Genomic DNA, 12358 nt, shown 5'->3' with positions numbered 1-12358 from the left:
TATCTATTTGATCATCCAACATATGTATCTATGATTCACAAAATTTGAAACCATTATTGATTTTACGTAGCATATGTACCAAATAATATGTTTACACTGTTATCTATACGTTATTAATACATAAATTTTCCTAATTAGAGAAAATCAAAGATGTAAATACATGCAGCTTTGATAGGTTATAATCAAATATGTCAGCAGCTGCGGCGAGAACCTTCCTTGCTAGGTCCATCCCTCGTCATGTTATAAGCAATATATTGATTAAAGAAAAAAGGGTAAATTGCACCGGTTGTCCAAAATATTTTACAAATGTTTCATTATGGTCCAAAAAGTTTTTTTCGCTACATGATGGTACAAAATATTTCAAAATTGTTTCATGATGGTACAAAATGTTTCAAAGTTGTTTCATGATGGTACAAACCGTCAATTGGCTTTAAAGCCGTTAACATTTTGCTGACGTGGCGCGTCCTGTGTGTCACTTTTGTTACGTGGAACCAATCATAGTACGCCACGTCATTTAAGAGAAAATAAAATTTTAAAAAGTCCAAAAAAATACAAAAAATAATTTAAAAAATACAAAAAAGAGTAAAAATTTTCAAAAAAATAAAAAAATGTTTTAAAATTTTGAAAATTATTTTTTAAAAAATAAAATTTTTAAATTTTTTTTAAAAAATATATAAAATAATAAAAAATACAAAAAAGAGTAAATATTTTAAAAAAATAAAAAAAAAATTTTGAAATTTTGAAATTTTTTTTTTAAAATTTTTTAAAATTTTAATTTTTTTAAAAAAATAATTTTATAAAAAAATTAATATTTAATATTAAAATTATTTTAAATTTAATATTAAAATTTTTTTTAAAAGTTTTAAAAATTTTTCGGCCACGTCAGCAAGGAGGTGACACGTAGTAGCCACGTCAGCGTCGGCTTGACGACGTCAAGCTCGAGTTGACCGTTTATACCATCATGAAATAACTTTGAAACATTTTGTACAATCATGTAGCGAAAAAAACTTTTTGGACCATAATGAAACATTTGTAAAACATTTTGGACCACCAGTGTAATTTACCCAAGAAAAAAAATATATAAGTGGAATTTATATGTGCATATATTATATGTAATTATATATATACATTATTAGGCACGGCCTAGCTATATAGCCTAATTTTGGGGACCATCTAATGATTCATGTTTTCATCCGATATATAGGGTCCCCTGGAGAATAAAATAAAAGATCAACTAATAAAGTTTAACCCTTTCTCCTTTGGGTATAAAAACAGGGGTTAATGGTAGAAAAATCACAAAGTTTACACTTGTTTTTTAAACCTAGCACGAACTTTTTGAAATGACACATAAAATCATCAACTCATGTTTCGTTTTCTCACATCTAGCATTCCGTCAATTCTTCCGTTAATTTTAATGGATTTTATTTAACGGCACCACATGGTGCATTCGAATTGAATGAGTGAACCCCGCTGAATTTATTTAATAAATTAATCATTTCGAAGATTAAAAAATTTTAAAAAATTTAAAAATAAAAATCAGAGGGAAATGGAGGAGGGAGACCGGCGATCACGGCGGCATCAATCGCGGCTGCCACCTCTCCAGTCGAGGTCGGTGACAACCTCTATTGTCGTCGACGACCCTTATTGGGAGGAAAGGCCTCGGCCCACCAGCCCCAATTGAGAAAACCCCCAAAATGTCCCCCTCATCCCTTCCTTTTCGAATTTTCCTTTTTTTTAAAAAAAATTATTTTAATTTTAAAAATAGTTAATTATTAAATAAATCCAGCGGGATTTCGGGGGATTTCTAGATAGTGGTTGGTGGGGCCTTGACCGCGACTGCCACCCCTTCTAATTGGGATCGCCAGCGACGATAGAGGTCGTCGCCTACCCCAACTGGGGAGATGGCTACCGCGATCATGGCCACCGTGGCTACCAGTCTGTCTCCTCCCTTTCCCTCCTATTTTTTTCTTATTTTTGTATTTTTCAGAATAATTAATTATTAAATAAATCCAATGTGGGCCACTCATCTAATCCGAATACGCCATGTGGCACCGTTAAGTAAAATCCGTTAAAATTAACGGGAGGATTGATGGAATGCTAGACATGAGAATAGAAGATGAGTTTAAGAATTTCTCATGTCATTTCAAAAAGTTCGTGCTAGATTTGAGAAAAAGTGCAAAGTTAGTGATTTTTTCAGCAGTCAACCCTAAAAATAATAAATATTAAGAAGATATGCAAGTACTTCGCGCGTGCGAGATTACTCTAACTTTTTAACCTTTTTAGATTTTATTTTTAAATTAAAAAAATTCACAGTAGAGGAGATATTAGGGGAGAAATTTGTTAAAGAAATAGAATAGTGGGTTTTTTAATTTGTCATGGGCCAAGTCTTCGTAGGCAATGGGCTCCATTTCCGATTCTGGGAACCCAATTGCGACATTGGGTGGACTTCATCGCATTTATACATTTCACGGTTAATTAGGACCTTGGATAGACGTAAACCCGTAGCTAGTTTTGCGAAAACAAATACTGATATAAGCGCGACCGGCCGAGGACAACTTATTTTATATAGGCCAAACCAGATATCGACTTCGGGAGTTCATCAAAGCTGTGGGGTGTGCCCCTTCCTGCTGTACTGCATAAGCGCAGAGATGCCCAATCCAACTACTGCTGCCACGATCAGGCAGTCTTGGGTCCTCTCTCGGAAGTTATGCAGTCCGTCGAGGAACCCAGAAAAGCAAGCCTTCCGGCGCATATGTAGTACGTAGCGGCATGGGTCGGCCGAATGCATTATCGACCTTTTGGTTTGGCTGGGGTGGTGGGCTCATCCAAATCCCCATGTGTGCACATGCATCAGCGCGCATGTCCAGCATACTTTCTTCTCTCGTGCTTTGTAGATAAAGAGGCCCCCCACGTGTTTGTGTTCATTAGGTAATACTTTGTCTTCGAGAGCGTACGAGGGAGGCGGGACCAATTCATGATCAATTTATCATATTCGTAGACTATAATGAGTACGATCGGAGATCATAAATCCACTATGTCAACATTTACGCCTGATATATCGTTATAGAGTTACATCCGCATCTCACGATTCCTTTCTATTATTTTAGTTTTACATCCGCATCTCAACATTTACGCCTGATATATCGTTATAGAGGTGGGCCCAACGGGGGCCCATTAGGAAAGATGATAAGCAAGACAAAAAGGACGGATGTGATTGGTGGGGGAATGGGTTTTCAGCTCTGTTCACATTTCATTCGTTCAATTCATGGTCGATTCGTCTTATTATGGAACCGACCAATGATCAATCATCTCAATCTCAATTCAATCCAATAATAATAATAAAGGTACAAAGAAAAATTTCAAGAAGGGGACAAATAAGTACATGGGCCCCCGGCCCAAAAGAAGAGCCCATTGGGGAAGTCTCAAACTGTCTGATATGTGAATTAGCTACACGACAAAGAGTGAAATAAGTCGTGTCCTGTTGGGCCTTCCCCACCACTTCCCATCATCCACTGATATAAAGAGTGATAGGTTGGAAGAAAAAAACAGGAGGTTATCAATTCTCGCCCATCTATTTGTCGTACTCCTCTATTTTTCAATTGTTCTATCTTTTATTAGATTTTATGAATTTCCCATTTGATCGAAAGAGTGATACCTGACAAGCAATGCGATGATCCGATCATGTGGCGCTCGTGAATATTCCCCAACACTCCGAGGTCAAGGGCCTCGAGTTACACGAGTAAAAGAAACATTTTAAAATGCGCCTATGGATGTGAGGACATCCTAAACGCTTTGAGAATGTTGCTGTGATGGGTCAGGGCTAGCAGGCCAAATAGATATGACTCCGATAAGATATATATTCTCCAACGACAATAGATTTTTTGTGATCTGTTAGAAGAGAAATTTTTAACAAGTGATTAGTTCATACGATAAAACATGTTGCTCATTTCAAATAATGTCTTTTGCTCAATCTTGGAAGTAATTTTCATGAATTTGCCAGATAAGTTTGCGCGGACATGATGCCCCAAGTCCTCATCAATTTTCAATTTGTTCCTGCGGCTTTTTTTTTTTTCTCTAAATTAACTTTTCTTAGAAAAAATGGCGGGCCCTGAGTTGTTGGAGACAAGAAATAAGTCTCTCTCAACAACTAATAATAGCCTGACATGTAATCATATATATATATATATCAAGATGAGGTGGGTTTTCATAACGCATCACTTCTCAACTAACCTTTGAAAGTTCCACATGTTCTTCTAAAAACAATTGACATCACGTATAGTAACATGTGTATGTGTATATATAGGAATCCGTGTGTGTATATGTTATGTATACTATATATATGTATATATATATGCAATAATTTGATTCTTATTGGTGCTCAGAGATTCTATCTTCTCTCCTTACCCTTTCACATTTAATCAACTTGTGGGAAAATGATGATTATGAGGAATTGGGAAGAGAGAAACCCCCGAAAATCGCGTTGAAAGCTACATCCAAACTGTCTATCTGTTGCTTTCATTTCTTGTTATTTTATCCGGTGGATCACGGGGTGTATTAAGCTCACTCAGACTTCGAATCCCCTCAGATATCGACTTCCTATTCAATAGGTTTCAACCTGCAAGTAAAGTAGGCCCTCATGGAGGACAATTAATTCGTCAAATACACCACAACCAATGATTAATTACATTTTGCTTTTAGATTCGCATCTTGAAGTATCGTTTGACTAGCTACAGCTTGTTCACTCATAATTGAGTCGTTTATACGCTATATTGGTGTGAGATCAAAGAAAAAAGAGAAATTAAGGGATATGGAGATTTTTTTTTTAATAATAAATGAACGAAGGATATGAAGATATGGCCAGAGAATTTATGTACCCATATAATGTTATATGTGTAAAGCCATTTTGGTGGGTCTAGCCAGTTCTATTTTTACTTTCAATATATGAACATCTATATAGAGCTTTATTAAAAATAGGGTAAGTTGTGCCAATCAAGTCAATCACTGTCTCTTTCTCTCTCTACCTCTCTCTAGGGCCTTCCACATTTAGAGATGTTCATGGGTTTCTATAAACAGATTTTAACCTGTCCTAACCCCTAATGGATAGTTAAAAGGTTTAGTCTGTTGGATCACGGGAAGAGTTTATAATTTCTTTGTCAAAATCCTGGAGAGTTTGGGAAGGATTTTTGATATTTCGCATCAAAACCCGTCCAAAAATTAAAGTATAATTACTAATGGGGTGTTTGGTTTCAGAGTTAAATTAAGTTTGATTTTGATTTTGATTTTGATTGTGGAAAAAGATAAATGAGATGGTATTATAAATTTGACTTGGGAAACGTGTGTTTTTGTTATGTAGTGGGTAGAGTTAAAATCAAAATCACGATTCTAAAATCACATTATAAAACCAAACGGGCCCTAAGGATGTGTTTGGTTCTTAAAATTTTTTTAACTCTACTCAACTCAACTCCACTTATTTTCAATTCAATAACACAATCATTACTTTTTTATTTTTTTTTATTTTTTTAACCATTCAATTCAATTTTTAATATTAAATTCTCTCAACTATTTATTATCTTTTTTTCACAATTCATTAACACAATTATTACTTAATCATTACTTTCTCTCAACTATTCATTACTTTTTCACACTTTTTCTCATAATTCAACAATATAATCATTACACACTAAATAAAATCAAAACTTAATTCAAAAACCAAACACATTCTAAAATTTTATCATTCATTTGTTAAGTTTACAAATAGCCTTCAATTAGTGTTCACCCATCACTCTCACCCTTGATATCTTCTACTCATGCCTGACATCTCTGCCTCTCTCTCTCTGCTATTCCAGCATCTCCTCATCGGTTAAGTACCGATCTTCTCGAGCTACCACACAGTTCCATCGAAATCTATTGTTTCCTCCTCATTGCATTGGTAAAACTTGATGTTATTGAACTCTTGTGAGAGTGATATTAATGTAATCGATGTTTTTATTCTTGAAACTGGTTTGATATAATATTTGCTTTGTTTTCGCTGCTATTTAGATTTTTTTATAATGGCAAAGAGTGTATTTACGAGTTAAAAATGGGTTTTCGGTTGAAACTCGTTAACTTAGTGGGAAGAGTTTGAGATTTTTTCTTTAAATTCTTAGTAGTTTTGGGAAGGGTTTGAATTTGGGAAAAATCCAGTCATCCCAAACTCTATCCATGAACATCCCTATCCACACTGGACATCTAATTCTTTAAGCCAATTTTGAAGAAGCAAATCAGAATGGGGTGATTAATTAAGGTAGAAGATCTTCCACAAAGTTCATACATATATATATATATATAGATATGTGGCTCCATTTAGAGGCAAAGCATAATGGGTTGGGTTGGTGAGGCGCACTTAAGGTCGCCTCAGTAATCCCATCCTTAATGACAGGCCATCACCCAAATCTCTCTCAGTATGTATGATAATGCAAGTCCTTTTCCTTCCCTTCAGTTATCTTCTTTTATAGAAGGGAGATTTTTCTTTTCTCAATTATAGGGGAGATTCACATGCTTGACAAGGAATTAATAAATAACGATATATATTTATCTGCCAACCCAAGACCTTTTTTTCTTTTTTTTTTCTTTTTTTTTCCAAATCTAGAGCGACTATCTATATGCCAAACGGCCGAAGAAACTAATAATAGAATAGGAAAAGAAAGAAACATAGAGAGACACCATATTTGCGATGAAACCGATAATTTTAATATGATTTCATGTCAACAATGAGTGCTATTCAACTTTTTCTCATTCTCTAGCAATATATATATATATATATATATATATATATATATATTATGAGGAGGCGTACATTGGTACATGGGTCTGGTAATGGAGCGTAAGAAGAGGAATAAAAGGATAAAAAATATCTCATTGGTTAGAATCAAAATAGAAATTATGTCTCTTTGTTTTTTTATTAGAGAGGGGGCTAAGAGGCAGTCGCCTCCCTCCCTCCTCCCCTTAATTTTGACGTTCGTTAAAAATTTATATATCATTTTTCGATTCTCTATAAATTTACGTTTGCTCACCCCTAACTCGAAAACTTTATATACTCCTCACACTCCTAAAAATCTCTCTAACTCGTTATATGAATCCTACGTCCGTCTCTCTTAACACTCCACTACACTCCTTGGAGAGCTAATCAACTTAGCCATTGTTTATTTGTATTGTTATAGTTAGTCATTAGGTTTCATGATCACTTTCGGCTCCGAAATTGATAGAAAAGAAAAGGTGACGCATAATTTACTGTTGAACTGTTTGATATTTATTATGATGAATCATTAAATAATATACACATTTTTCATAAGAAAATGAATGATTTTTGGAAGTATTCAGGAGTTCGACATTTCCACTCATTTAAGCAAAAGATTTTCTAGATCTCCCTCTATATAATCAAATCATTTCATCTCAGTTGACTAATCCCACCAAGAATGAAGAACTTGTAAGACGATCAAGCTCATCTCATAATATATCCTTGATGATGCACAAGCATCGTAAAATAATATTTATCAGAAAACAAATTATATCGAGACAAAAATCGCTATAATTAATTACTTAAACATCCATTGTTGTTTAATAAAAAAATCGAATGCAATTCTTTTGTTGACACCCCCACGTGTTTTTTGGCCCTCCCCGCCTTGCTTTTTGGTCCTCAAGATACTTTGCACACGTTTCTTTACTAATAATGATGGATTGTTTTTCTCTTACTAATTTCTCTCTTGGATTTGCGTTCTCATTAGTTTCGATAAAATTAATTAACTGTTAAATAATATTATAATCTTATTGCCATCATCATTTTGCAAAAATATTATTTAATGCAAGCATCCATCATCCCGTATGTTAACAAACTCTAATCTTTTGAAGCATGCTCAAATTAAACAAATAGAAAAGGAGGAGCAAGCGCGTACCCAGTGGATGAGGAATGGGAGGATATGTTTTTTAAAATTTTCATGTGTTTTGCACCATTTACAAAAAAAGTAAAATGTACTTTGCCCCCAACCTTTGAAAAGTTACACTATATTCCCCAACCTATGTTAAAATAAGCATAGTGCACCCTTTGTCCAACTTCCACCCACTTTCCCGGCAAAAATCAATCCCATGCATATCATGTGACCTTCTTAAAGGGTAAAAAAGTCCATAGCAATTGAGTGAATTGATTATAAAATTAAATAAAGACGGAGCAAAATTAGATTGAGGTTGTTGGTTTCACAGACAACGATAGAATGCATCCGAGCAATCCCAAAGAAATAATCTGTTTGTTCGAGGAAAAATTTAATTATGTGTTCTTTTTACAATTATCACATGGCTGATACAACTCCATCGACAGAGCAGACCTAGTTCTTTGAAGCTAAGGGTACTGCAGAAACATGAAAAGCATTTGTCCAAGGGAAAAAAAATCAATATGGTGAATGATTCATTGCAATTTTCAACTTGTGGCAGTTTCCAACGAGCTTAAACTTCACCCAAAGTAATAGAGAGGAGAAAGAGTGCAGAAGATTGCATTGGGGAATCCATCCATGGACAACTTAGTGATGTTGCCTTTCACAAGAGCAATCGTCGACAACACGGACTCTGCTTAGCTTTGGAATGGCGGAGGAGGAGAGAACTTGAGCTCTCGGTGAAATTGTACATTCCGTCGATTTCGAATCAACATTTCATGGTTTCCTTGTCAATTTCGAACTCATTGCCAACTACTTCTTTATTCACCAGGTAGGTGGAGGTGGATCTTCGAGAGGTGGAGGTGGATCTTCGAGAGGTGGAGGCCGACCCAAATGGAGGATTGATTGTAGGAAAGCATCGTTGGACAGTGGAGGTGGGTTGCTAGATTTTGCATGTACTGTTATTCCTTCGGTGAGGTCGTGTCTTGGTGTCCTTTTTCTTTTCTCTTTTTTTCTTTTTATTTTTATTTCAGTTCAATAATTTACTAGACATTTTTTACCCTTTAAAAAGTCACATGATATACATGTGATCTAGTTTCACCGGAAAAGTCGCTGAAAATTAGACAAAGGGTGCACCGTCTTTATTTTTTTACATAGGTCAGGGGTATAGTGTAACTTTTCAAAAATTATGGGGTACTGTGCAACTAATGATAAAGGTTAATTAGACTGCTCATTCCGATTTGATTCTTGCGCCACCAAATGAATTCAGTCAAGGTAGCTTCGACAAGGACATGTTAGAATTCCCACTTCCCAAATTTGGAAGTTAGTTAATGAGATTTAAAATGAAATATTCACTTAAAAATTGCGATATATATATATATATATTTGTCCATATAAAGAACTTAATTATAAAGTAAATATAATTTTTGAGATGATGTATTTCACCTTCTGAATTACCAATCTCCTCATTTGTGAAGTCTGTTATGAATGATCTCTACGATAATACCACATACTGATCGATGTAGCGTCATATCAACTTGTGTATTAACAGTAAATATTCCCCGAGACCTTATAGGCCCATCTGTCCAAGGAGTGAATGATAATTAAATTAAATATGTGAGACAAGAGCTGTTGTCACAGTACTAGAAGTTTGTGTAGTGACCCACCTTTACGGGATCATTTTGGACCCACAACAAATTTAATTACACTCCCACACCTTTTCCCTACTCAATTCCTTTGACTAATAATAATTTAGAGGGAGACTTTTCTTTTCTTTTCCTTTCTTTTTTTGCAAAAATCAGAAAAAAGAAAATAAATGAAGAAAGAGATTTTAAATCCCATCAAAATGTCTTATCGAATGCAAAATGCTATATGTGCCCAATACCAATTTCTCTCCTTTTTTGCAATCATATAAAAAAAGAAAATCTATGGTCATTTTGCAGCCACCATTTAGGTTGTGCTTGATCTCTCATTTGTTTATATAGAAGAAACAAGGGGCGGGCAGAAACCTTCAAAAGTAACTATACACTAAGAACATTATACATATATGTATATTATGATGACACAATTGTATTACATATGGAATCTCAGACCATATGAATATGCTTCAACATCTTGTTTTCTCTCTCTCTCTCTCTCTCTCTCTCTCTCTCTCTCGACAAAAGGGCTCTGTCAATCTACCTAATTTTCTCATACTTATATGGCAAAATTAACCGAAAAGCTGGACGAGGCGGGCGAGGTGGCGGGCGACGATTGGTCGACAGGAGGCATTGGGCAGAGTTGAAATGGTTTGCCCTTTTAGTATGACGACATGGAGAAAATGATAAAAGCTGGGTTGTTCTTTGCTCGTGGCCCTCTTTTCAAGTCCACCAGAGCAATTTTATAAATATAACACACATGCTAGGGTTAGGGTTCCATAGCCATCAACCACCCATAAAGACTAATCACCCCTTGCCTTCACCATCACTCCTTCCTCCTCATCACTGTTCCTTCTTCTTCTTCTTCTTCTTCTTCTTCTTCTTCTTCTTCTTCTTCTCCATTAGTTACTTTAGGCCCTCTCAGATTTAGATGAAACCCCAATCGGGAAAGCTTCCCTAGAAAGGTTGAGGATCGGACTCGGGTCGGGTCATCACGACCGCTAGGGTTTCTTGGCCGGCCGGCCCTTTGAGCATGAAGAAGAGGCAAGTGGTTGTGAGAAGATCAGACGGGTCGACCCGGTCCATGTCGAACACATCGTCGTCGGCCATTCGAGCCATCCGGTATGGCGAGTGCCAGAAGAACCATGCAGCCAGCCTCGGCGGGTACGCCGTGGATGGGTGCAGAGAATTCATGGCGAGCGGAGAGGAAGGGACTGCCGATGCCCTGAATTGCGCTGCCTGTGGGTGCCACAGGAACTTCCACAGGAGAGAAGTTGAGACTGCCGAGGTTGTCTGTGAGTATACTCCACCTAATTACAGCCGCCGATAGTCGAATTATATCATACATATGCAAACGACATATATCATGGAGTACTGCCCCATATATTGCTAATCATACACGCACAGTATGTGTATTACTTTGAAGGGATCAGAGTCCTAGCTAGGAGTACTGTATAGTCACAGAAAAATTTCTGTGATAGGGAGACCGGTTCCGAATCGAGTGTGATAATATGATTGTATTGTTGTTCAAGTGTGACTGTGGAATCAAAAATTTAATTCCTAATTCATGAATTGCAAGGCTATTTTCTATTCTAGTTGGTTCGATATATATGTTACTCATATATACGATGACTCTTGAGCTTTTCGAAATGCTTTCATGGGAAAATTTTATAAGGATTTCACGATACGATGATAAAATTGGGGAATCGATGGACATGCGAAGTCGCGAGACTAGCTACTTTTTCACACAATAATTAAGAATTCATGGATGAAGATGAAGTTTCGCATACTGTCTAAAGTTATCGCTTCAAGATTTCCAGCTAATTTTTCTTTTTTTGGGTAGGATTTCCAGCTAATTTTAATATGAAGGTGTGAAGGGAAACTAATTAGCAAAACCAGTGAAGTGAAAGGTGAAAATGACTAATGGTTGTGATTAATTCAAGTGATTGATCGACAAAATCTATGATGGGATGCTTTCAATTATGGAACTCTGGTCGATTCTCTTAATTTGAAATTTCATATGTTCTTGTGTACAATTTTAGTTTCTTCTCTTCCCTTTCATTCCTCTTCCTTTTTCCCCGACTATAACGAGTACGTATGCCGAAACCGTAGATTGTCTAACATTACAAACGTATAGCAAGGTTCTGGAGTAAATTGTTTGCTGTTTTCTAGTGTAGGGGAATCGTCGATCAGAAATGAAGTCGATCGAGTCTCTGATTTCCGTTTTGATTCAAACAATGATATATCGATAACCCACAATTATATTATAGAATGAATGTATGTATTGAGTGATGTGTGCTGGGTCTCCCATGTTCTTTTTTCTCGACAGGCAAACAAGCTTAGCTAGGATATGTATCCCACGGGAAAAAAGATAGATTATCTTTGGTTTAAAATCATTTGGGGCTTGAAATATCATATTCCCTTCCCATGCCCCACCCCCAGTCATGTCATGTACGCTCTCCCCAGCCCCTTTTAATTTCATCAGATCAATCTTATGATCTTCTTCTCACAAAAAAATACAAGATGTAAAGCAATAATTAAGGATATATATGTGTAATAAATCATGTAATTCGACTCGGTTTAAGACGCCTTTTATTTGGTGATCTTTTCTTGAAAATGTGTTGCTTGATCGACGTATATCTTCTTATCTTTCAATCTGATATTCGTTTCAACTATGTAATTCTAGTTGCTATTTTCTCTTATTTTTTTTTGTATTAGTGTTGTTCAGGGATAAACATTTACTAGCTACCTGATGCATACACATATTGTATATACATATTTTATATGGATAGCAACTTAGTTAATGTTGGGAGAACCGCA

At 35.8% G+C, this 12358-nt stretch overlaps 1 protein-coding gene across 1 annotated transcript; it reads left to right on the top strand.

The window, feature by feature from the left end:
* Positions 1-10158: 10158 nt before the first annotated feature.
* On the top strand, positions 10159-11133 carry LOC116187241 (mini zinc finger protein 1-like). The gene has a single exon (XM_031515896.1). The coding sequence runs from the start codon at positions 10572-10574 to the stop codon at positions 10866-10868; it is 297 nt and encodes a 98-aa protein (XP_031371756.1). The 5' UTR covers positions 10159-10571; the 3' UTR covers positions 10869-11133.
* Positions 11134-12358: the final 1225 nt, after the last annotated feature.

Source organism: Punica granatum, chromosome 8 (assembly GCF_007655135.1).
Source record: "Punica granatum isolate Tunisia-2019 chromosome 8, ASM765513v2, whole genome shotgun sequence".
NCBI classification, from domain to species: domain Eukaryota; kingdom Viridiplantae; phylum Streptophyta; class Magnoliopsida; order Myrtales; family Lythraceae; genus Punica; species Punica granatum.
Note: the sequence above shows the minus strand (reverse complement) of the source record. Positions and strands in the feature narration are given on the sequence as shown.

Coding starts and splice junctions, on each gene's coding strand:
- LOC116187241 (XM_031515896.1), top strand. CDS start 10,572: ATGAAGAAGAGGCAAGTGGTTGTGAGAAGATCAGACGGGTCGACCCGG.